Source organism: Mauremys mutica, chromosome 10 (genome assembly GCF_020497125.1).
Source record: "Mauremys mutica isolate MM-2020 ecotype Southern chromosome 10, ASM2049712v1, whole genome shotgun sequence".
Taxonomy (NCBI): domain Eukaryota; kingdom Metazoa; phylum Chordata; order Testudines; family Geoemydidae; genus Mauremys; species Mauremys mutica.
The window spans coordinates 10,221,092-10,247,559 of NC_059081.1; the positions used below are offsets into that span (position 1 = coordinate 10,221,092).

At 45.2% G+C, this 26,468-nt stretch overlaps 1 protein-coding gene across 8 annotated transcripts in view; it reads right to left on the reverse strand.

The window, feature by feature from the left end:
• Positions 1 to 26,468, reverse strand: part of SEMA5B (semaphorin 5B) — a 343,951-nt gene that overhangs the window by 48,951 nt on the left and 268,532 nt on the right. For all 8 annotated transcript variants that reach the window (XM_045032975.1, XM_045032976.1, XM_045032982.1 and 5 more), the window contains 2 exons: positions 24,720 to 24,927; positions 4,356 to 4,473 (listed from right to left, as the gene is read on the reverse strand). In XM_045032975.1, coding sequence (XP_044888910.1) covers positions 4,356 to 4,473; positions 24,720 to 24,927 — 326 coding nt within the window. The remainder of the gene's footprint in view (positions 1 to 4,355; positions 4,474 to 24,719; positions 24,928 to 26,468) is intronic.

The following is a 26,468-nucleotide window of genomic DNA, read 5'->3' on the forward strand; positions in this document are numbered from 1 at the left end:
TGATTTGGAACAGGGGTTTGAAATTTGGCAGAGAGGTGAATCAGGGATGTGCCTTTTGCTGTCCCTAGGGAAACTGCCAAATTTGGCCAAGTTATAAGCCTTTGAAAAAAATCACAGTTTGCACAAGCTCAATAGAGACTTCTCTTAGATTTTAGAAGCGGAATTCCATGAAGATTGTATCCATGCTGGGAGGACAGAGCAGGACTTTCTCTGCCTCCGTTCCCCATCTGTAAAATGGGGATATCACCCCTTTCCTCACAGAGATTTTGTGAAAGTAAAGTCATTAGTGAAGCACTCAGATCCTACAGGGATAAGTGCCACAGAAAAGCTCCTGAGGAAGTTAACCATTTTCTTTCTAGAGCAGAAGTTGAATAGGGTGCAGTGAACGCATTGAACAATGAGGAGAAAACAAAATATTGAATAGTTGCTCATTAAATGAGCACTGTCCATACGATACAGTGCATCGGGCAGCGGTCCTGTGGAAGAAATCATGCGTGATCATGTAATTAAAGACTACCATAATGCATACACGCAAAGAGTCTGAACCAATGCTGCACTGGCAACTTTAATTATGGTACTTTCTAACTTTTGAGTGCTTGACTTTGCAACTTGAATAACATTCTTTTAACGCAGCGTGTGTGTGTGTGTATAATTTATGATTAATAAAAATGTTTGTTTATATAGTTCCTTGGATAGTACTTAATATAATATTATGGATCAAGTACCTGAAACCCAGTAAGATAAAAATCTGGATTCTCCAAGACACAGGAAGTAAAACAAGAGAGATAATGGAGAGGCATTCTTCACAAGGAGAGGCCTGTTAACTTCAGTGGTCCAGCCAAATTCTGACTTGGGTCACTGCATTCTATTTACCTACATGCCACTGCATTTTAAATAGGTAAAACATTCTTCTGCTTACTGTAATGTTAGGCTCTGTAGCGAGTCGGTGTGGCTCCCCTCCTGCCCAGCAGAGGGCGCTCCCCCCAGAAGCCCAGCTGGGCTGAGCCACCACTTCCTGTCCCCGCCCCCCGGAAGTCAAGGGGCGGGACAGGAAATAGAAAAGGAGAACGCCAGACCTCAGTCAGGAGCCAGCCACCGCCGCGAGCAGACGTGCCGGCGGGAGCTCCGGACTGGGAACCCTCCAGGACCCGAGGTGGCGATCCGGACTGGCCCCCACTGCCCCGCGCCCGGTACGAAGAGGAACCTGCGGAACTTCCCCGGGATTGGAACCCGGAGCAGCCGCCAGGACTTCCTCCCGCCCGGTACGAGGAGGAGCCGCCGCCGCCGCTTCCGCCCTGCTGTTACCCGGAGGAGCCGTCGGAGGCAGCCGGGCCGGACTTCCAGCAGGAGTTGCTGGACCTGCCCCCAAGCCCTGGTCCCGAGGAGCCCATGCAGATGGACTGGCCCGACCTCCCGGCGACCGAGGAGCAGGTACCCACGGAGGGGGAGATGGACTGTAGCCCGGGGATAGCCGACCCCTGTCAGGCTATAGGCACTGAGGTGCCCATGTCGGTGTGTTTCGGTCAGGACCCCACTGACCAGCGGCCGTGCTAGCCGCTAATAGGGCCCCGGGCTGGGACACAGTGGAGTGGGTGGGCCTGTGTCCCCCCTGCCACCCCATGCACGGGTGGCAGTCTCCCCCTCTCCCCAGCACTCAGGCTTAGGCTTACCTGAACTGCTGCTCAGCCCTGTATAAGGGTCTGAGCCCTCTGTGTGTTGCTGCCCCGCCCTGAGCTAGGGCCTGGGCCTATAAACTGAACTGCTGCTCAGCCCTGTATAAGGGTCTGAGCCCTCTGTGTGTTGCTGCCCCGCCCTGAGCTAGGGCCTGGGCCTATAAACTGAACTGCTGCTCAGCCCTGTAAAAGGGACTGAGCCCTCTGTGTGTTGTTGCCCCGCCCTAACTGTGGGCCTGGGCTTCCACTAACTGACTGGGTGCCTTGTGTTCAGCCCCTGCCTGAGGGTCTGAACCTGTGAACCTTCTAATGGAGACTGATCACTGTTGCCCAGCCCCCCTGTTCCAGAGGGCCTGGGTTTATTGGGACTGATTGCTGTTACCCAAGCCCCTGTTCCAGAGGGCCTGGGTTTATTGGGACTGATTGCTGTTACCCAAGCCCCTGCCCCAGAGGGCCAGGGCTTATCTGAACTGCTGTTGCCCTGCCCTGCTCCCGAGGGCCAGGGCTTATCTGAACTGCTGTTGCCCTGCCCTGCTCCCGAGGGCCAGGGCTTATCTGGACTGTTGTTGCCCTGCCCTGCTCCAGAGGGCCAGGGCTTATCTGGACTGTTGCTGCCCTGCCCTGCTCCAGAGGGCCAGGGCTTATCTGGACTGTTGTTGCCCCGCCCTGCTCCCGAGGGCCAGGGCTTATCTGGACTGTTGTTGCCCCGCCCTGCTCCCGAGGGCCAGGGCTTATCTGGACTGTTGTTGCCCTGCCCTGCTCCCGAGGGCCAGGGCTTACTCGACCTGCTGTTGCCCCGCCCTGCTCCAGAGGGCCAGGGCTTACTCGACCTGCTGTTGCCCTGCCCTGCTCCAGGGGGCCAGGGCTTATCTGTGCTACTGTTGCCCAGCCCCTGCTCCAGAGGGCCTGGGCCTATTTGAACTGCTGTTGGCCAGCCCCTGTACCAGAGGGCCTGGCGGTCTAACGTTGTTCCCTGTGACTCCTAAAAGACCAGCAGAAGAAAAGAAGCGAGTCGGTGTGGCTCCCCTCCCGCCAGCCGGAGAGTTGAGCCCCGACCAACAGCTTACAGGCTCCTACTGAACAAGGTGTTTACCATGCACTTAAAGTTGGGTGTATGCTTCCGTACATTGCTGACTCAGGGCCTTAAATCAGCTGTTCCATTCCACATCAGAGACTGATATATTTGGGGGGGGGGGGAGGAGCGAGAGGAAGTGATTTCTGTAATGTATGTGGTTTTTAAAGTACTTGGAATGAAAAGTACTATATTGATGAAAATTTAATAATAAAAAGCCTAAAACTAAAACTATCTGCATATTAAATTCTAATGCAAAGGTGAAATGAATGTCCCTAGGAGCACACAATATTCAGAATGCTCCTGAATATTCTGTGCAGCTTTTATAACCTTGAAACAAAGATCTGGAATTGCACGTTCCCCAATGTTCGCCATGGTGGACGTGTTCGAACTAGAGGATTAACACCTCACACACCTATCAACAGACACAGGCATCAAACAGGACGAGATAACAGCTTGTGCAATCAGGAAGCACCACACTAGAGGGTTATAAACACACAAGCCTCTGAATCCAGTGGTGAAAGACTTAAGCCTGCCAAATGGAGGATGGATTGAAGTAATGACTAATATTTCCTGGGAAATCTTCTGAGAAGAAAGATAGATAAGGGAAATAAATATCCCAGCACCTCCAGACATAAATAGCATATTGAAGACATAACCCACCCAGCCTCTTCTCAGCCTTCTGTAGTTAGCAGCATTAGCACGCTAACTGGCATTAGATAACAATGGAGGCTGAAGAGAAATCTTTTATTTTCCACATTGCAAGGTAATCAGAGGAGATCTCTTTCCTGCAATCTTATAGATATGGTTCAAGCAGCAGGAATTAACGTGGCCATGCAGCTTTCAAAGACTGCAGCCATGAACTGGATATGGTAGGCAGAAAGTCAGCCAGTTTGCTGGTTTGTTGCAATGACATTTCAGAGACTACAACAAGAACAGAAAAGTATTCCCTTTGAGTGCCTTAAACTGTGTTTGAATCCTACTCAGATGAGTGGAGGGTTACAATTTCATCTCTCTCTCATATACATACATACACACACACACACACACACACCATCATTCTTCCCTTCTACTTGCACCTACACATGCATATAAAATGCTCTCCACTTTAACGTACAACCCTATCACTCTCTCTCCTTCATGCTCCCCCGACTCTAGCATTCTCCCCCCCTTATATACATACACACACACACACACATACACACGCGCACACACGGCTTGATTCTCTGTTTATGTTCGGCCTCTTTCTGCTTCTCCAATAGAATCAGCCCAGCACAGAGTTGTCACAAAAGCTCTATGCCAGCTCTTGCCTCCCAGTCCCTCACATAAGCTGTGTGTCAGAGATGAGCTGGGACATGCTGGGCAGGGCCAGAGAACACGGACTTCAGCTATTCTCATTTCCCAAAGAGAGCCGAGAGAAGTAGTGCATAAATTAAAGCAGCCTTGAGGCTGCTCTGACTTAACTGGGGGTTTAGGAATCCCGCAGCAGGACTCGGAGACCCTAGAGCATAGAAATGTATATACTGAGCAATGGGCTGACTATAATGTGTGCGCGTGCGCACACACACACACACACTTTTTTCTACTCGTCTGTTTTAATTTCCACTTACCGGGCACTCAGTAATATTCTGAGTCCATAGGCTCATGTTGGAGCTGTCCTCAATGGTGGTGCATCGTTTCTGTTTGTTATCCCAGCCACAGTATGGGTCCCTGGCTCCTAGACATTCCCTGTGTGAGGAAAGAGAACAGATTAGAGCTCTTTAAGATTGGCCAGCTCTAAGAACCTATATTAAAGTGTAGTGCTTCTATATGACAGCTGTCAACTGCAGTGAACCTCAGCAGAAGAAACACATTTCTTTTAGGCAGTACTTCACCTGCTTGCAACGAGAGAACAGTTGAACAGCAAGGGTGATAGGACACAAAGCAAACATCACTCATACAAACTGTAGATTAAAAACCCAGTCAGTCACTCTCTTTTGAGGCCTAGTGGGGAGAAATTGCAAATTTTAGTCAAAGAACACTTGTCATTGAGATATCCTTGTGCCCCCTAGTAATCCTTCACCAGGCCAGATCTCACACAAAGCATCCTCTGTGAGCATGTTTGCTGACACTATGTCCATCCAAAGGGGTTAGACAAGCAGAATTAGCCAATGGGCCAGTAATAAAGGCTTTCTATTAGTCTTGGCCTTTGTCAGAACAATGATTTCATTTATAATCCTAACATCAAGATGTCAGTTTGGAAGAGTCACAGCAGAACATTATTTCTGAGCCTTTGGCTGCTCTGAATACTGGTGCCTTCATTTTCCTGCCAAACCCATATTTACAGCTATGTGTGTGTTCCCATCCTATGAGCTGCTAAAGAAAAATAACTATGGCTGCCACCATCACTGGACAGCAAAGATCGGTGATGAGACTTGTCCATCTGGGGCTGTACTGGTTACTCCCCTCATGGATTCCTTTCAAGTCCTTAATTTTCATTATGAAAACGTAATAGCACAAGCCACAGAGAATATGTACAAGTCAGGGAGAGAGACAGAAAGAAGAGGGAAGACCAAAACGAAAAGGGTTTGTAACACCATTTCTTTATTTCAGTGATCTATGCTTTGCTATCATGCAAACTGCTGCTTGGATCTTTCTGAAATCCCCAAAAGATTTCAGAAATGCCAATTAAATGGTAGCATGAGAGCAACAGGAAAAATCCAGTTCAGGCAACTAAAAAGGAAGATAACGAGATTCATTCCAAGGGTAGGTATCAGTATGATAAGTGAAACATCAGAAAAAAAATCAAATGAAATGAGATGTGAAGTATTCCCACCCAGAAATCTTTGAAATCCTATTAGACCATAATCAGCTACAAATGAAAAAGGATGTCCCTCAAGCACAGCTGAAAACACTTGGATGCAGCACTAGTCCTACTGATTCCAAAGCAATTTGCCCAAAAGCAAACACTTGATTCTGTTGCTCTTTGGTACTGGTTTTTTATTACTTAACAACTCTCTAATTTGCTCATATGGTGCAGAAGGGCGTCTGTTTCACTAAAGATTTAAACCTGGTAAACAACAAGCAATGCTGTCTCTTGGTTGTTTTAAAGGAGCGATTTAGTGAACAAGTTACAATGATTTTCCATTATGTTTTCCTTAAACTGCTTAAAAATACCTGAGGAAAAGGTATAGATCATTCTCATCCAGCCCAAAGTAGTAAAGGGCTAGGCTTTAACGTAGAAAAAGACTTGAGATCCGTAGCCCAAGGACACTGAAGGGTACATATGTGCTGCGGTGCTTACTATTCTGGCTAAAGAGCCCCATCCTACTGTTTTGGCTGCCCATCCTGTTCTAATCCACAGTATGGGGTAGCATTCATTTTCATAGGAAGTGCTTGTCTGCCTTTTGCACTTCAAAGGCAGCAGCTCCTCTTTGGGACAGTACAGTCACTGAGCAAATGCAGAGACCGGGAAGATGCCTGGCATATGCTCAGACCTCTAGGTATTCTCAGCACTTCAGGAAGGAACTGTGTGGTTTCTGGAGGAAGTGAGAAAAAACACAGAGAAGAAGAACAAAAGATTCCTGCATATAGCTGTACAGATCTCTGCTCATCCTTCCAGACCTTGAGACGGAGCACATGTGGTTGCTTCCGACTGTGTAAAGCTGGTCCACTAGACACTCAGCAAACAGAGGCACGTCATTGTAATTCGTAACAGGGATGGCTATTGTGAGGATCACCTTATTACAAATACACAATTTCTCTGAATTTAATTTATAGGAAAACATGTGCTGCATAAATTCAGAAAATAATCTCCATATGTTCTGTGCTGCAGCCCACAGCCACTCTGCAGGCTGCAATATATCCCAGTTAGGCACTGACCACTTTGCTGGCACTATTATACCGTATGTCATGTAGCTAATGTGCTGCTCTTGGCTGAGAGCAGCAAGCCACAGACCCTTAATGGTGCACACAGTGAATCACAGCCTGCCATTCTCTTGCCTCTCTCGCTAACCCCCACAGCTGATGGGCAATCAGTAACTGAATCACAGGACCGGTGCCTATTTTGCAATGCCGGGCCTTGATGAAAGGCTGACACTGTGCGTGTTAACACAAGCTATATCTTGTGCTAGGTGCGCACTCACTGGCCTCTGGAACATGACTAGAACAAAGTGTCATTTGCCTCTCTCTGCCACTTACATGAGAACTGGACTGTATTTGGTTAGCAGAACATACATGGTATAATTTAATAATAATCATAAAGAACAAGACATTTCCCCATCTCAAGGCTGGCTCCCGTGACCAACTGAGATCTAAAAACAAAACAGCTGTGCTGTCAACTTCACTTCAAAATTCAGAACCCATCTGGTTGAATTCTCGTAAGAAACCTACCAACTGACAGTGATATAATTTAGATTAAAGATAAATGTATTTACTTACACACAAGTTGCTTCATTTTTTTCTTTTTATAAATGGAAATGGAAAGAGCATTACAATACACAGTACAGCAAGAGACGATGTCTGGCTAATGTGTTAAGTAAATACTTTCAAATCCGCATTTCATTTAGAGTTTTGAAAAATATATTCCTATTTTATAAATAATATAAACACACACACACTCAATACACACACAACATACGTACATATATATATACACACACGCACACACACACACACACACACCCCTATACACAGTACATCCCCATTTATCTGAATGGGCTGGGGGACATCCAAATACTTCAGATAAACAGGCTTTCAGACAAACAGAAGTGCTAGTAACTAACATCGGGCTACATGGGAGGGACATTGTGGCTTTGGATAACTAGGATTTTTGGATAAAGGGAATTTTGATAACTGGAATTAGACAGTACATATACACACACTCCAAAATGCTACATAAATTGTATTGAGAAAACGACAATGTATGCAATAAAAAGACAAATTAGACACCTTCTAGACTGCAGACTCTGACATAGGGACTGTCATGTGCTATATGTGCAGTGCCTAGAAAAATGGGACCCTGATTTGGTTGAGGCCTCTGTATGTTACTATGATATAAATGTTAAGGATCAATAATATCTCTACAATAGTCACCATTAGTAAATCAGCATTTGCCACGCCATGGTAGCTAAGACACCACAGTATTTCCCTGTATTTAGAACAGGAAATACATGTGGTAATTACATACAAATATTATCATGTAGCAGTTACATTTTGATGCTACTGAAGTCAATGGGACTTTTACCATTGGCTTTAATGGGGCCAGGATTTCATCCCGTATGTTGACTCTTTAATGCCAAGCAGTATGTAGATTCTTAAAGTGAATGTTTAGAACCGCCTCAAGGAGCAAAATGATACAATATCATCTCCTCTCTGCCCCTTGCCATCACAACTCCCATTGAAGCAACGCTGCCAGGGAATCAATCCACTAGTCCCTGCCTCCGGAACGCTCACTGTGGACCTTCCAGAGCACAGCAGGGAATAGTGATTACATTAATCCTAATGGTATTGCCCACTGACTTACTTGATGAATTCCCAAAGGGTGAGATGTGCATGAAGAGTAAGATGTTGCTGACAGCAAAGCCACCCCCCCACACTAGGACCCCTCATGCCGATTAATAATTGCAACATGTTCACTGAGTCAGGGAAATACCTCTCCATGTACAGCTACTGGGCTCAGTTTACGATGACAGGGTATTTGTATCAATAGTGATTCACTTTAGTTCATTGGCTTGGAATAAATGTCTTATCTGGTGCCTAATGGCATATACTGAAAACCCCCAATTTAGAAACAATTCTGCTGGTATCTCCTGCACAGGGTATTTTGTCGCTCGCTCCCTGCTTTCACTCACCAAGGACATTTGCATGAAAATAGGATCTCCTCCTTAAGTGTTCACCTGCTACCTGCTGTTCAGGAGCCATGGGACTGTTAGTTGTCGAACACCACAATAATCTCAACAGCAATGAGTTGGGATAACATAGACAGACAGAGGATTAAGGCTCCAGGTGGGGAATCAGGAAGTAGGATTTCATCCACAGCCCACTACAGTCAACAGAAAAATTTCCCCTGCCTCCTGGTCCCATTCCCCACCACCCAGGCCCGGCCTCCTGGCCCCATTCCTCAATTGCCCAGGCTCTGCCTCTCACTTTCTCTCATCACCCAGGCCACGTCTCCCTCCCCATTCCACACCACTCAGTATCTGTCTCCTCTCCTTATTCCATAATTACCTAGGGCCAACCTCCCATCCTCACTCCCAGTCACATAAGGTCCATGCAGCAGTGGCTTATTGGGAAAGTATTTGTGAATTTTTACGTCCTTACGATGCTGTTTAGCATCTGAAAACAAGGAGGAGGAGCCAGCATTGTGTGAATAATCGTCTCTGTGCAGACCACGGCAGGAGAATTTTTCTCTTGCAGAGCAGTGAAAATGAGGTGGCCCTTCAGAATCACTGTTGTTGCTGTTGTGGGCTTTGGTTTTAGGGGAATGAATTTTACCACAGACTGTCCCAAAATACGAGTTAAATGACCCAGAAAAATGTCTGACCTGTGAACACAGTTGTTTCTTAAAGGGAATGTTTATTCCAATGTGCACCTTTTGAAGCACTGGGGATGCTTGTGCCCACACACCTCTAAAGGCCCCTCTCCTTAACCCAAGGGGTGGAGCCACTGGACCCAGGCTTCAATTAAGTTCAGGGGACAAAAAATGAAAAAACAGGGATGGGAATGAGGGCCACAGGTATAAAAGCAGGGATCCAGAGGGGGACACCATGCACAGAACCCGGACACCACCCACTGCTCTTAGAAAGCAACTAGGGAGCCAGTGGAGGTGGCCAGAGGAACTCTACCCAGAGACGTGACTTGAGGGAGGATTGGAAGTAGGCCCCGCAGTCGCAGAACACTCCTTTTCCCCCCCACCCCCCCCATCTAGCTTCCTGCTCTAGGTATAGTGGATGGCCATTTTGGCCATGGTCAAGAGGAGGCTGACAAGGAGGTCTTGTGACTTTGTGGGGCCATGGATAGGGTGTGCGTAAATCAGGAGATGTGGGGAGAAGTGCAACCAGAATCAGAGGAGTAAGCTCTGGAGGAGCTGGAAGAGGGGTTGCAACCAGGCACACTTGATATAAACATGCGCCAAGGTCTCCCTCTCGCCACAGAAGGAACAGGTATTAGGGGAAGTCGTGAACCGTGCCAGGTACATGGCCGTGAAGCAGCCACCAACAAATCTCCCTGATGGGCCCTGGAGCCAGGGTGGAATACAGACTAGCCCACCGGGATTCCTCTCCCTCCTTAGGTATTCCAATGTGCAGTGCAAAGCAGCAGCAGCAACCCACTCAGGAACTCTTGTTTACGAACTGAACACTTTCTCCCTTAAAATCTTCATTAAAGTTTAAAAGTCTGCAGTTCAAAAGTTTCAAATCCGGCCTCGAATGTGCTGATGGCACAAGACGACTCCATCTTTTGGTCAGTTTTCCCTGACAGATAAAAGCTTTAGACTGTGTAATAAACAGACCTTTTAAAATCAATAGAGCAGACCCAAGAGATTAGGCTTTGACAGGCCAAAGGAAAGCAAGAATTACTGTAACTTCTGTCCTCTCTTCTGATTCTCATGGGAGAGACAACAAGCAAACATGCTCTTCTGTACCAAGAGTCCCAAAGCAACCACATGGCATTTATACTAATAGATATTCAGCTAAGGCTCTCCAGCAATTCATCACAAGGCTCTTGCTCTCTCCATGCCCTTCCTCTCTATTTCCATTTTCCTCTTTCTCACTCCCTTTCTCTTTACTCTGCAAGTAAATGCAACTAATTCTGGAAGGTGGGTGAGTGTGTAACAGGCTGGCATGACCTTTAAGGGCCACAGGCCTGGGGCCTGCTAGCCCTGTTCACTAATCAGAGTTAGCTGAGCAACAGGTCCGTGCTCCTTATAAAGAGCTGCAGGGCAGGGGTGTCTGCACAGAAAACTGCCAGGAAGGGATAGTCTCTTACAATAGTCCCTGCAGTAGGGAAAAGAGTTCATGAAGGAAGCCCCAGGGGAGCAGCTCTGTGGACGCTGTCCTGCATAAAGGGCAGGGAACGAGGAGAGAAACAAGACTGAAAAAAGCCAAGGGGCTATAGAGTGGCAGAGGTTACGTTTCATGCCATCTGAGACTACTAGGGTGAAGAAAGGCCCAGGGAAGCAGTCCTGCAGCTACTGTCCAGAACAAGGAGCAGATTGCTGAGGAAAAAACACAGGAGGGACGCAAGACTTTTATTAAGCCTAGGGTGGGTGGATGTTGTTTATGTTATTCCTTTATTTTAAGGAAGACTGGGGACTGATAAAGAACCTGAAGTCATAGAAGGAGATGGGAGCCAGAACCTTCTGGGTTACAGTACTGAACTTTGCTTTGAGATGTTAGGAGTCCATATTAATAGGTTTAAAACACAAAGCAGCTGAAGGAGGGCAGGATGGATAGCTCAGTGGTTTGAGCATTGGCCTGCTAAATCCAGGGTTGTGAGTTCAATCCAGGGGGAGATTTAGTTGGGGATTGGCCCTGCTTTGAGCAGGGGATTGGACTAGATGACCTCCTGAGGTCCCTTCCAACCCTGATAGTCTATGATTCTAATGCAAAGAGGACAGCATTTTGTAAGCAATAAGGTGGTATTATTGCTGTTGATTAGTTGTGAGCCTAAAGACTGCTTGGCAGACTGGCATTTCCTGACAAGTTTAGCTTATTGTCCCATTAACATTAACCTGCAGAGGGTATGAACGAAACAAATAATCATATTAGCTTCCAGCCAACCAAATCATAATTCCTGACGGTCTCAATAACCCATGCAAAGGAGAGCGGACTTTTGTCTTCCCTAAAACCAGATGGCGTGAAGAGAGCAGAGTCAGAATCAAAGGATGTTCACAGCTTATGAAAGTAAGATTAAAAAGAAAAACCAACTCAAACAATCCCTGTAATTTCAATACATTTAAAAATTTAAACCCATTGAGATGGGCTCGTGATCTGTGCAAATCCATTATCTTTCCCACTAAACAGACAAGTGGACTGGAACTGAGCTGTTGCAGTCAGATGCTGGTCAAGTTGCAACTTCATTTTTCTGCCAAACAATGCAACACATTCAGAGCCAGATTTTTCACCCATTATTCATTTGGAGTAGGACTTTACCCCTCGAGTAATCAATGGAACTACTGACTGAGTAAGATACTGCTCCTAGACCACAGTGGGTAGGGTGATAGTAGCATTTAGAGTGGATAGATGAGGTTCAGTAGTTTGGTGCATGGTGGCAGAACACAAAGACAGAGAAGTGTGTATGTGAAGTTTATCACCTACACACCACCAGCTTCAGTGACTTCCACTTTGTACATGCTGTGTTTTAATCACATAAATTAAAGCCTGACACTTGAAAATGACTTCTGAAATTAAACTACCTTCCAGGCCATTTAAAAGCCAAAACACATCTGTCAGGGTTCCTTCCCCACTCTGAACTCTAGGGTACAGATGTGGGGACCCGCATGAAAGCCCCCTAAGCTTATTTCTAAAAGCTTAGGTTAAACCTGGTACGCTGCCACCACCAAGTGATTTAACAAGAAACAGGGAAAGGACCACCTGGAGTTCCTCTTCCCCCAAAATATCCCCCCAAGCCCTTACACCCCCTTTCCTGGGGAGGCTTGAGAATAATATCCTAACCAATTGGTTACAAAATGATCAAAGACCCAAACCCCTGGGTCTTTGGACAATGGAAAAATCAGTCAGGTTCTTAAAAGAAGGATTTTATTAAAAAGAAAATGTAAAAATCACCTCTGTAAAATCATGATGGAAAATAACTTTGCAGGGCAATCAGATTCCAAGAGCCCAGAGGAACCCCCTCTAGCCTTAGTTTCAAAGTTACAACAAAACAGGGACAAACCTCCCTCTAGCAAAGGTAAAACTCACAAGTTGAGAAAACAAAGATAAACTAATACGCCTTGTCTGGCTGTTACAAGTTTGAAATATGAGAGACTTGTTCAGAAAGATTTGGAGAACATGGATTGACGTCCGGTCCCTCTTAGTCCCAAGAGCGAAACCACCAAAACAAAGAGCACAACCAAAAGCCTCCCCTTCCCCCCAAAAACTTTGTAAGTATCTTGCCCCCTTATTGGTCCTTTGGGTCAGGTGTCAGCCAGGTTACCCGAGCTTCTTAACTCTTTACAGGTAAAAGGATTTTGGTGCCTCTGGCCAGGAGGGATTTTATAGTATTGTACACAGGAGGGTTGTTACCCTTCCCTTTATAGTTATGATAACATCTAACTTATTTGAAAGTAATAGTGAATACATGCATTACTTCTGTCGGCAGTTTTGGCTTATTTCCCTTTCCATGCCATAGACCCTGAATTGGCTTAATCTTTGTTACTTTCCACTTGGGCCCCAACATTTTCAATATCTCCATAACTGATTGTGGCTTTATAGATTATGGCCTCTCACAATCTACGCAACAAACTATTGCATTTCTTACTCCCTGACATCCCTTTCCATCATTTCTTAGGGACAATGAGTTCCCTATTGGGTATGGTTTGGTTTTTATTAAAGACGTGAAATCAAACAACATTGCATTTATTCAGTTTTGAAGATTAATGCTATCCTGAGAAAATTCTGATTAAATCTGGATTTACGTTTGCATCAGTAAAACAGGTTATTAAAATAAAAAAAGAAGCAACAGCACTGCTCCATAAACACTATTAAAAACTCCTGTCACCATGCCAAGCAAAACTGACATTATTGTTTCTAATAAAAACAGAAAGTCAGTGTGCCTTTGACTACCAGATATGGAATCAGTCATCCACAAAGAAATGCAGATAACTACACAAGTCCTAACTAGAGGGGTCGCAAGAAGGAATTCCTCAATAGGGAGTGTATTTGTCCGGATGTTGAAACACAATCCATTTCCGAAACTCAGAAGACTTTAGCCATAACAGAAAATTCCTAGAGCATATTTTGGAGGAGTTCTACAGCCCTCCTGTATAACACAGGCCGACTAGATGATCCCAATGGTCACTTCTGGCCTTGGAATCTACAAAGACAACATCTCTTATACACAATGCAGACTGCAATGTGGAGCAAACACACTCAAAGCAAAAAGGCAGACGGGTTAGAAGTCCTTTTGAAAAACAGCACTGGCAAATTTGCCCATTCCAGTGTTATTCCCTACAGCTGCTCCATGTCGTGAAATGCCAGGATGTTGATGCCACGTATGGCTGGTACCTTGCTTCTGCATTTTGAGTTTGCAATGTCAGATTTCATACTCTTAAGAATGAAGTGAATTCCTGCAATTTACTGGCTTGGGAGCATAGCAGAAGGGGTGGTTGGAGGGAAAAGAAATGTGTCTGCTCTCAATAGCAAGGAAAAATGAATATTATAGGCAACCTCCACAAGATGCTGCTGATTCACACCTAGGCTCCGATGGGATTTATCAAGAAGAAAGCATGCAGGAGCAAATTACTTTGAAAGAGTCGTGAATGAGATACAGAGGTCTGAAAACAACCTACAATTTTCCCCAAGGCTGCACAAAACAATCCCTATTTGAGCAGCTCTTTCATATGAGCTTGTTTTGTCCAACTTTGGGTAATTACTTTCTGCTCAAAAAACTGCCCTCAGCTGATTCAACTAGAGAGAGTATCTGTAGAATAACAGACTATTAGAGACTTCAAAGAAATGTTAGGCCATCTAATCTATCCCTTGGAGATATAGTTCACCCCTTGCCCAGGGCAGGATGGTCCCTACGCTAGACAAGTGCAAGACGATCCCTTCAATATGTTCTCCATCACTTTGTTCTGTCCAGTTTTAAGTGTCCCAGGCAACAACACTTCCTCTACTTAACTTGACAGATTATTCCACACTGTAACTGATCTCACTATCAGGAATTTTTTCTTGATATTCAACCAATACCTTTTTAGTGCCTGTCCAAAACAGCTGTGTAGTGTTGCTGGGAGCTGCTGTGTCCCACTTGAGAAGTCACTAATTTTCAGTGGTGGATGAAATGGGTGACTATATTTTTCAAAGAAGGTTGTTGCTTTGGGATTCTTTGGTATGAAAGACACTATATAAATATAAATAACTATCACTGTTATGTGTTTGATTCTGATGATGAATGTGTTTGCCATCTGATGATGGCACACGAGCCGATTTTGCCTGGCACAAGGCTGCCAGCCGGTGTCCGGGCCGCTGGCCCCGCTCAGCCCGCGGCCTACTGAGTGAATGGAACCCCAGGCTGGCAGGATGCTGAGCAGGGCCGGCTGCCAGGACCCCAGACCGGTGGCAGGCGCGCCCCCTGGCTCCCCCCTCACCACACTCAGGCTCTGCGGCTCCCAGAAGTGTGAGCCACCGCCGCCGCTGCTCCTCCTGCAGGTCCCCGCTCCCGCTGCCTCAGCACTCCACGTGGAGCCAGCGTCTGATCAGCATGGGCATGGTAAGAGGAGTCCCAGGGGGCAGTCAGGGAGCAGGGGGAGGGTTGGATGGGTCAGGAGTTCTGGGGGTCCTGTCGGGGGGCAGGATGTGGTTGGATGGGGCGTGGGAGTCCCAGGGGTCTGTCTGGGGGCGGGGGTGTGGATAAGGGTTGAGGCAGTCAGGAGACAGGTAGGGGGTAGAGTCCTAGGGGGGCAGTTGGGGGGGGTCTCAGGAGGGGGCAGTCAGGGGACAAGGAGAAGTGGGAGGTTGGGAGTTCTGAAGGGGGCAGTCGGGGTGGGAAGTGGGAGGGAGTGGATGGGGCAGGGCTCTCCCCTTTTTTTTTGATTGTTGAAATATGGTAACCCTAGGCAAGGGGAGAGCCAGGGGGCGCATGGGGGCTGGCGCCCGCATACATCCACTGCAGCCTGCAGGAGCGCCTGGGGGGGGCGCCGGGCCGCAGCCTGGGCAGGAGGGGCGGGGGGCCGCAGCTGCTCCCTGCTAGCGGCGCCACCACCTTTTCAGGGCTGCTGCCCTCCGAACCGCACCAGCTCCTCGATGGCTGGGGCTCGCTGCTTTGCTCCTCAATGAACTGACGTGCGGAGGGGAGGGGGGGGAAGTGAGGTGGAAGTTTCGCCTACGGCGCAAAATATCGTTGCACCGGCCCTGCCCCAGGGGGTGCGTGCACCCTAGGTTAAGAATCACTGCACTCAACTGATAAGATCTGCATTTTAAATTTAATTTTCAATGAAGCTTTTAAAACATTTTTAAAAACTTGTTTACTTTACATACAACAATAGTTTATATACTTATAGAGACCTTCTAAAAACGTTAAAATGTATTACCGGCATGCGAAAGCTTAAATCAGAGTGAATAAGTGAAGACTCGGCACAGCACTTCTGAAAGGTTGCCAACCCCTGCACTATGCTGATGCTGTAAAGAAAACCCTAACAACTAGCACATCTCCAAACGAAAAGGCCAAATTCCCCAGCAGCTATTCAGCTGGATATTAAACTATGACTCCTCCAATCAGGGGCGCACATTGCATATTACAGTGACTGTTCCCTCTCACTGCAGGTCTTGCTATAAGAAGACCAGAAATTTGAGATATGAAGTAGGCAGGCAGTGGAATTAGACTCCAAGCTCTTTGATGCAGAGACTGCGTCTTCCTATGTGACAGTGCCTAGAAAATTGAGGGTGCTACAAATAATATGAAAAAATAGTTGCACAAGATGTAAGAACTGAAGGCTGAAATGGATGAAACACCTGGGGCCTGCTTATAGCATTTTGTTATTAATATTATTTAAATTACTGTAGTGTCAAAGGCATCCTAGCATTGTACATTCCAAGAAAACTGCATGCTCACTGTCAATCAGCACTGGACTGAGACTAATTTCACAGAGCCCACCAAGCAGTCATCAGATGGTAATGACTTCTAGACACCACTGATCTGGGCTGGACTCAAGCCAGTTAGCTAGAGGTGAAAAAATCCATCTTCTAAGCTATTCAGAATCTTCAGAGCCATCTAGGTCACAAGTGCAGTGTGGGGTGTTGTTTTTTATTATTATTATTAAAACAGTAACACCAAAGCATCCCAAAACAAATTGGCAACAAAGAGATGACAGTGAGAAAACAAAAGCCAGTGAGCCCTGAAATTAGCTCATTTTACTGGGCTCATTCTTAAGTGACCTTCGTCTGACTCAGTTATAACCTTTCTTTTTTCAGTAGCTGCGTAAACTTGGGCTTCAGCTATTGTACAATATGGTAAATGGTAGTCTAAAAGTGTGTGAGAGAGATGGTATTCAAAAGACAGCATAAAAATACAGCTTTATAAATTGAGTTTATAGAATCATATACGTCACAAATTGGACAGAACTATCAAATTGTCCAGTCTGTTTTCCAGGCACTGTGGGATTGTTCCCTACAGATTATTTCTTAGGGTTCTGTCCTTCAGTAGTTTTAAATGTGCCAAGTGATGGGGCTTTCGCCATGTTCCTTGAGAGATTATTCAATAGCCAAACACATTTCTGTAACCACGGGGCATTCACACCCTGCTCTGAACAGAGCATCCGGACACAGCACAAAATCCTGAATTCCTACTGTTTGGTTTTTCATGTTTAACTCAACCATCACCACCATCAGATCACAAACCTCAGTCTCAGCTTTCTCCCCAAACTCACCCCATCTTAGCTTTCCTTGCAAATACTTAATTCTCTCATCACTGTTCTTTATGATTCTTTCACACTTTAGTATCAGCCACAAAGCATGCTATTTTCTTCCATGTCATAAAGATACTGTCAAATAAGATGGACCTAATGCCAATTTCTTGGGTACCTCACCAGAAACTTCCCCCAACTTGCTTCGTTTTCACTTACTCGTGCCCTTTGCTTATGGTCTTTTAATCGATTTTTAGATCCATACGACAATGTTCCTTTCTTAAACAATTTGAATTAAGCTTTCATGAGATACAGTACCCAATGTTTTACTAAAATCTAACCATATTACATCTATCTCATTCCCTTCAAGCACAAAAGTCCAGATCCTGCAAACTATGATGAAGATGCTTAACTTTAGGTACGCAACTAGATTTATTAGAGTAATTAAGACTACTCATCTGCTTACAGCTCAGCATGTGCATTAGAGTTTGCAGTCTAGGGGGTCCAATATTGTAGTGCTATAAAAAAAGCAATCAAATTCATCTACCACATAAATCTACATAGCTTATTGATTGTAGTTCTGTTTGTTATGCTTTAGGGTTATGTCTACACTGCAATTAAAAACCTGCGGCTGGCCCGTGCCAACTCACTCAGGTTCGTGGGGCTTGGGCTAAGGGGCTGTTTAATTGCAGTTAGATGTAAAGCCTCAGCCTGGAGCCCAGGCTCTAGGACCCTGTGAGGAGGGGCTTTCTAGAGCCCAGGCTGCAGTCTGAGCCCAAATGTCTACACTGCAACCAAGCAGCCTCTTAGCCTGAGTCAGCTGGCATGGGCCAGCCTCGGGTGTCTAACTACAGTGTAGACATACCCTAGAGGTGAAATGCTGGCCCCATCGAGTCAATGGGAGTTTTACCATTCACTTAAATTGAGTCAGGATTTCACTTGCACGATTTATCACATTATATTAGTAGGGTTTGTGGATTGATTTATGGGATAATACTTTCCTTCTTTGAAGTTTTCCACGGCTTTTCAAATTAATTATCAGTGGTATAGTAAGTAGCTAGTTCCCTTAACCCTACAGTGACCACGTCAACCAAACCAGATGGAAAGAGGTAGTACAGATTTTCCCTTTCCTGCTTTTCAACAATATTTATATTTTCACAAGGCTCCCCTCACTACTTCTCGTTAAGCTCTCAAAGACGTGCATAAAAGGAGTTCAGTATCTCAGCAATTTTCATAGTCGTTAAAGAGCCAGATTTTCAAAAACACTCAGCTCCCACTTAGGTATCAAAATACTCAGCAAAAATCTGGCCGTCAGTGTCACAATGGGAGCTGCTGTACCTTAATTATGATGTTTCAGGGCTCCTCTGTCGTTCTCCCAGCATTTTTAATACTTCCTTCCATTGCACATTACTTGTTTGATTTCTGAATTCCCCAACATTTGCTTTCCTGAAATCTAGCAGGCTTGTAATGACTGCAGCTTTACTATGCGAGATTCAGGTAGTTCACCTCTTTGTTTCAGGGATCTCGCTTTTTTGTTTTTGTTTTTTTAAAACATCCAAACCCACACATCTTTCCCCTAAAACGTCTAGTGGAAGTTGCTTAGGCACAGATCCTCAAAGGTACGTAGGGACCTATCTCCCATGGATTTCAGTGGCAGCTAGCACCCTAAATACCTTTGAGTTTCTGGGCTTAGAGGCCACCTTTAGAACTTTTATTAGACATGTGGTGAGGAAGAGTGAGAGCGCGAGAAATGCACTATACTGCTTGGATGCTGCTATTGATCCTTCCTCCATGTCCAACATTCCCCTCCAGAGCAAGTCCAGGAGTTACTCACCCACATGTATTCAGTTGTCTGATCATTGGCCCAGGGCTGCTTTGCAGTGAATTGTGTTCCTCATACGGACCCCAAGTCAGCAAACGAGAGTAGCCGTCAGTCGAGCGTCAGGGTTTTTGCTGGCTTTGCATAAGCAACATGGCCACGGGGTATGTTAAACAGAATTTTCGCCAAGCAAGCAATTTAAAACCCAGAATAACAGGGTCAAAAGACAAGAGAGAGTCACAACTGCATGCAAAGAGGGCCTGGTTCTTACCCCAATCACACAAGTGTAAATCAGGAATAACTCCAGTGATGTCATTACCCTGCTGCCAAACTGGTGTAGGGCCCAAGAGATTCATAGCTGAAGAACTGAACACAATTGCACAGAGAAAAATGCATATTTAGCAGCAGAGGTGGATAATAAACTGGCCTGTTCCCAAGACCCCATAGTGCACCCAAAATATCACGGATTCGTATGAGCTGTAGACTCACTCCAAACAGTTGTGGGAGATGGCGTGGGGATGATCCATAAAAAGTGCAGTAAAATAATGTCTCTATGAGGAGTTGGAGCAACTGTGATGTTGGCGTGACCTTTCAGCCTGGTCACCAATCACGCTTTGTTGATGCTGTTCTAAACCAAATGCATGACGACAGCTTCGCTCGCATTCCATGCCCTGAACGTGGTTGCCTGACCCACAGTCAATAACCTGCTGCACTCTATGCACACTCTGGATAGATGCTGAGCAAAGCTCCTTGTGTTAGTGCTGGCCTCACTGTCCCACCGGCTTCACTGTGATTCCCAACATGAAATAATGATCTCACGCTCCCTTTAAATAATTCTTGACCTAGACTAAAGATTGGCCCAAACTATCAACACTGGATCCTGATCACAAATCCCCACCTCTCCAAAGTTCAGATGCTAGGCTTTGTTTTTACCTGTTCTAGATATACTGTGATGCCAGCTGTGAAATTTAGAACAGGAATCCAAGACCAACCCCAGGGCAAAGTTTAGGGATATTTTGAAACAAGAGTTAAACCCAACTTTACCTGCTGCTCGTATTGTAAGGAGATTAAAAAGGTTTCTAAACAAGTAAAACCCTGAGCAGCAAACCCAGCCAAACTACTATGCAGCAAAGAAGTCTAGAAACACGACATGTTTAAAAGGGTCTGCAGGTTTTGCATGCATTGGGCACCCTCCTAATACTCTCCAGTGGAAGTGAGGAACCACAGCGCTAACACAATAGGAAAACACACAAATGCACAAGGCAAGGTCCCGGCAGCCAAGTCCAGCCATAAATTTGGGCAACTGACACTACAGCCGTCTTCCTGTCGCTCGGCTGCTGAGCCTGGCTGTATTGAAAAGGCCAATTGTGACAGGTCAGTGGGCATATACAAAGCACCATTTAGACACCCAGAAATACCTTGGGTCCGCGAAGCACATCAAGACACTGTGCAATGCTATCAGTGACCATTTAGCAGGTTCAATTGATGCTGTGGCAATAAACAAACAGTAAAGGAGAGGCCAGACGTGCTTTTTTTAACCCCCTTTCTTCCTTTTCCCCTCTTTCTGAGCCTTGGGTAGGTGTCCCCCTGCCTTGCAGCAGCAGAGCTGTATGGAATGCCAAAGCTAATCAATGCTAGATCAGTTCTGTCTCCACATCTGACTTCCCTTTCTTGGGGCTCAGACTGATACAATTCCAAAAACTACTTGGCAATCATAATTCCTAATCAGCCCCTGGGGTGCGAAACAGTCACAAGTTTCCTGATAAAGAGAGACAGAGCGAGGGAAACAAACAGCACAAGTATTCCTGCCTAGGAGGCACACAATTTTCATCACCTGAAAGCTTCCCAAGCCCCCATCAAAATGATTAGATTATGAAAACTGCTGAAACCAGAGCTTTTCTGAGAAGCCAGTCAAGAAGTCATAGCGCCGGCAAGGAAGTAGGTGAGGGGTAGAAATCGAGACTTGCTCCTGAGGTTATTTCTTGGCATGTATTAAACACAGACACAACAATAAGCAATAAATCACAGCCCATGAGAAGTGCCAGGTGGAAAGCAACAGATGAAATTAAAACACCCCTCTTGAAACAACTCAGCGTTGAAATAAATACAAAGGAGGTTGGTAAACATGTGATCTACACCTCTAGGATATTAAAGGGGAAAAGTTTCAGGAATCTGAAACTGAGAAATCCCCTACAAAACAGTTTCTATTAGGGGGGAAAAACCACCATCTAAATATATAGAACCCCAGCTCCTCTTAGCTTTCTTAAGGGATGTGCACATTTGCAAGTTTCTATTTGGTTTTTTGCAATGTACCATCCCTCTATTGCTCCAGATCTCATGATACCCTCCCTGAGCTTTTCCTCATCTTCTTTTGAACTCAGGACCCACCACTGCAACACCTGCAAAAATCACATTCATTGACCAACTCTCTCTGAACAAATTCTGGCTTACCACGTTGTACAAATGTGTTCGCTGTTTGGCACCCAGCGTATTTACAGTACATTTCAGTTCATCCTATCCCAGGTACTTCTATTTAACCCAACCCTACTAATTTTACAGTATCTAATCAAACTATGATAAAACTGATTGTAGGAAGCAGGATTTTGAGTCACCAGCCCCTCAAGAGCTGGGTTGATGCTTTATTTCATTGAAAGCAGTATGATCTGGAGAAAATTTAAAACCCTGCCCTGATGTCAGGCAGCTTCCAGTCATCTGAGCTAGACCTTAACATTGTACCATGAAGTCAAATGACGACTATGATGTGCGAGAGTCTGTGTGTTCTAAACTACTATATACCACTAAGCTGGAGTAAAGATGGATGACGAGGGGAGGAGTTGTGCCTCCCGGATCCATGTGTGGAGGGGACTTTCATGAGGCAAAAAGGACTCAGCTGCGCTTGTGACACCGTCACCCTTTCCCCCCAGTCCATGAAGCGGGTTCTCTGGGTGTCTGGGATTCTGGGCCAGGTGAGGTGTGGGCAGGCTGGGACTTGGAACACATACCACCACTCCTGGGGCTTTGTCATCTTTTCTGTGGCCCCCTCTCCAATCCAGCGATCCCTTGAAGGGGGATACCCACGGCCAGGGAAGTACCTGGTAGCGTGGCTTCAGTGCAGCTCCTCTGGAGCACTGAGCTGCTATGGAAGGATGGGGCCTCTGTGCTGAGAGCCTTACCTTCCCATAGATCCCACAGGATCCTCGGGGTTTCTAGGTGGGTTCCACAGTCTGTTCCATATGCAGGAGCAAACCCTGATCCTCCTAAGGGAATCTCCATGAGGAGATTTTCATAGATTGAACACAGGTGGTCAGGCCTAGTGGTCAGAGCAGGAGTCAGGCGCCAGGAACCAAAGGTTAGTGATGGAACCAGAGTTGGGAGTCAAGCCGAGGGTCAGTGCCAGAGTCAGGAATCGGGCCGGGGCTCAGAGCTCAAGCCAGGAGCCAGAGGTGGGGCACAGAAGCAGCGATCTGGAACAAGGCAGGGTGTAGGAACCAGGAATAGGACAGGAAGGCAGGAATCAGGAACAAGGCAGGACTTAAGAGTCAGGCAAGAAGGCAGATCTGATGTAGCTGCTGGCCAGGAATTCACCTAGTTGTTTAGATGACTTCTGGTTCGAACAATGAGTCTGAGCCAATTGGAGAGACCAGACATCTCCTCCAGTTGGGAGCTTTGTGAGCGGTGCCTATAGTGAGCAAGGGTCCACCAGCTCACACTCTTTGCTGGTGCCAGTCACGTGGTGGCTGCAGTCAGAGGACTGCCCAGGGACCTGGGTTGAGACCCACGATCCCCCACAGGAGACCCTAGCAGACACTTCTTCTCCGAAACCCAATCTTATGGGTTTTTCACAGGAATAGATGATCCAGACTATTGAAACTACGTTCCAAATACAGTGGTGTTGCACCTGGAATGAAACTGGCCCCAGATGTGTATGTCGCAAGGCTGTCACACTAGGAAAACCTTTAGCACTAAATCAGCATCGTAACGAAGACTGTGCATGTTTGTCATGGTCATGACTTCCAGGAAGAAAATAATGATTTTTAGGGGAGTTATACGATGACGGTCTCAGTCACCCAGTTCAGCCTGTTACTGAGCAAGTCTTATCCATGAATGCTCACAGGATTGGCTCGTTCTCTCTGTTCAGTGAAGTGGCATATAAGTTCTTCTTTAATGGTTAGCATCCAAATGTAGTGTCCAGATACCTTAGGGAGCCTTGAAATCATTGGCCATTTAAGTTTACAAAAGGGTCACGCTGGACCCCACGGTGGAAAGTACTTTTATATCCTCAGACTGGGAACTTTAACATTTAATAAATTGCCAGCAAGTTTAATTTGTGTATATCTTTCATGAACAAACAGAAAGAGAGGGAAGAATTAGGTTTCCCTTGATCCATTTTATATGTATATTCCTTTCATGCTGTATTCTCCTATACAATCTTAAGAGAAAGGCTCTTGTGTTCTGGCCCTTTAAATATCTACCATTCAGAGGGGAGGATTGGGTGATGTTTTCCAACTATGGTTCCTTTCTCATATTAAACCCTTGAAGTAATGACTGACGTGGACGGGTTTTTTCCTAAAAGGGATAAATACACTTACGAGGCTCAGCAAAAATAGAAAGAGCCGGTGTTTTTACATTTAGACAGACTCAACTTTAGAACAAGCTGGTTGATCATTTTAACCTGGTTAGAAATGAAGCAATCACAAAATTCTACATGTGGAATCAGGCTTAGTGCTAGGCCAAGAAAGAGGTAGCTAGTTTAGAGCATGCTAATGAACTGCCTCCTTTTGGCATGCAGATCCATTTCAGACAAGGATCAGCAACCCAAAGGCTGCAATGAAGGGGGAGGAGTGTCCTTAGGGGTGCAAATAAGCAATTACCCACAGCTGGACCCACTTCAAACTCTAGGACTGAAGATGGAAAACACAGATTACATGAGCACCTGTCACAGTCAGCTAGTATCACACTGCTTTGCCTGCTGAAACTAGGGGCAGGCCATGTAGCTATCCCCCCCAGTGTTGAATACAGAAGGGTTTGATTACACCTCTGCAATCAGAGGTCAATATTGAAAATGTTTTTTTATTTTCTTTTAAAATGTTCAAGCCAAACAGCACTTTTCCAGGTGCCAACTCTGTCACACGCTGTTCCAATGAGCTACTGGCTTCTAAAAGCAACGAAAAATAGCCACCCAATACACCCCTACATTGTTAAATGGTTGGGAAGCAATCATTTATAAGCCACAATGGGCGAGAGGACCAAGAATTCAGAATACTGCAGCCTTTCAGCCAGTGAGAACTACAAGCGAAACACGTGGCGATGATAAAACCAACACTGAAATGTCAAGTAAAAAAGTAAATATTGGAAGTTACTCCTCGGTAAACATGTGATTAATTTCTAATGAGGACGAATTAATATTTACCAAAAACAATATCCGTCGTTCCCACTGCTCCTGGCATAAGCACTATCAATCAAGATACACGCACACACACACACACAGAAATATCTTGTCTCTCTCTCCCAGTGATGAAAAAAGGCATTCTGAAATGAATCAGACTAGAATATGTTTCCCTGGTGCTTTCCTTTGAAGCTGGAGTGGAATATATCAGAGCAGTAAAATTTGCTTACCCTTCTGTTCTGTACACTGAACACCTCTCCAGAGGAATTTTTAGCACTCCATTATTTAAACCCACAAATAGTGACCTGTCACTATGCAGGATTTGGAGGCTCTTGATTGGTTCCTGTTGACCGTCGGGAAGAATCTGCATTTCCTCTAAATAACAACTCCTCAGGCTCCTATTAGTGGTAGAAAGTGCCTTCAAAATGGTGCCATACTCTAATGGAACAAGAAGCAAGACGCAAGTAAATCTTAGAGCTATTGATTCAATTTTGTACCTAGCACAAAGACTAAAGATTAATGACATCCTATTTACATAAACACTTTAAGGCTTGTTTCCTCTTCTACTACTTTTTAAACATTTTTGTTATCCAGGGTAGAAACTGCCTCAGCTATGTGGGTGCAATTCCCTTTTGTGTATTCAGACTGGTTTATAGCTGTGGAACAGATGGGCCCACAATAATGCCATCTTAACTGCAACAAATAGTGCACCAGTGTTGGAAATCTGTGATGCCATAGTAAATGTTGAATGGGTTTGAAGTCTAAATTATCCTTTCCCTGCTAAAAGTGGCCCTTACAGTAGGAATATGGGATACAATGACGATGAGCATTGTTTGTATGGAAGCTTACGCTACACTGTTGATCTATCAATTGGTGGATTGATGGACCTATGGGAGAAGTTCATCTCTGAGGCTGTCAAACTAGCATTTTTTTCCATGAACAATACATGCATTTAGAACAAAAATTAGATTAGTCAATGCCTGTTATCTTTGAAGTTTGATCTATTCAAAGAATAAGCTTTCCTGGTCAAACAGCAATTTTTTGTGTGTCCGTACCATAGTTAAATTACTCCTAGCAACAAAGTTCTGCTACATGTAGGAAGTTTCTATATCAATTTATAGGGCCCCAAAATACAGATCTGGATCTATACCATCATGAAGTTTGGGGTCAATTCCGATTTGGATTCAAGTTCACCCCTAATCTCCATGATCCAATATGCTCTAGGCTCCCTCTAACTGCGATTCTCATCCTTTGAAAGGTTTCAGTTTCAACAGATTCTAGTCTCCAGTGACCACTACCAGTGTCCAGAGAAACAGATGTGTATAAGATAATAGATGATAAAACACTATGTCTTCTTCACAGATAACAGAACGCAAAAAGCAAACGGAATTAAAATCTCAGTCTTCCACTTCTGTTTCTTCTGGCATAGTAACTGGGACACCTCACTTAAGGAATAAAGATGTAAAAGTGGCAAAACCATGCCATATTTCATTTTAAGTATGGTTTGCTCATCACGATCACTTCCATGCAGGCCTAAATCAGGGAGAATGTTACTAGAATATGTCAAAGCTAATCACTTTCAAAGTAAGTGGTGGTAAAAGTTACATAAATTATGACACAATCCTGGAAGATGGTAACTTCAGAGTGAGAGGATGACTCCATATTGCAATGTTAGTTTAATCTAACACTTACAGAGGCAATATATCTTATTATAAAAGTCAACACTCTCACAATAAAGGATGAAAACATTACACCCATGAGGCTGGCCATATGCTCTGATTAACCAAAATATTTAATTTAACTTTTATCTCAAGTGTGAATATAGGTTAAGGCAACCATTTATAATACTTTGCCTTTCTTCATCGCCTTTCATCCACGGTCCTTGTGCTTTCCAGCGTGCCCTAATTGTCAGAGCATGGCAGTGGTAGTCAAGAGATTTGCATTATAATCTCAGTGCTGCTACCGACTATTCGTGTGAC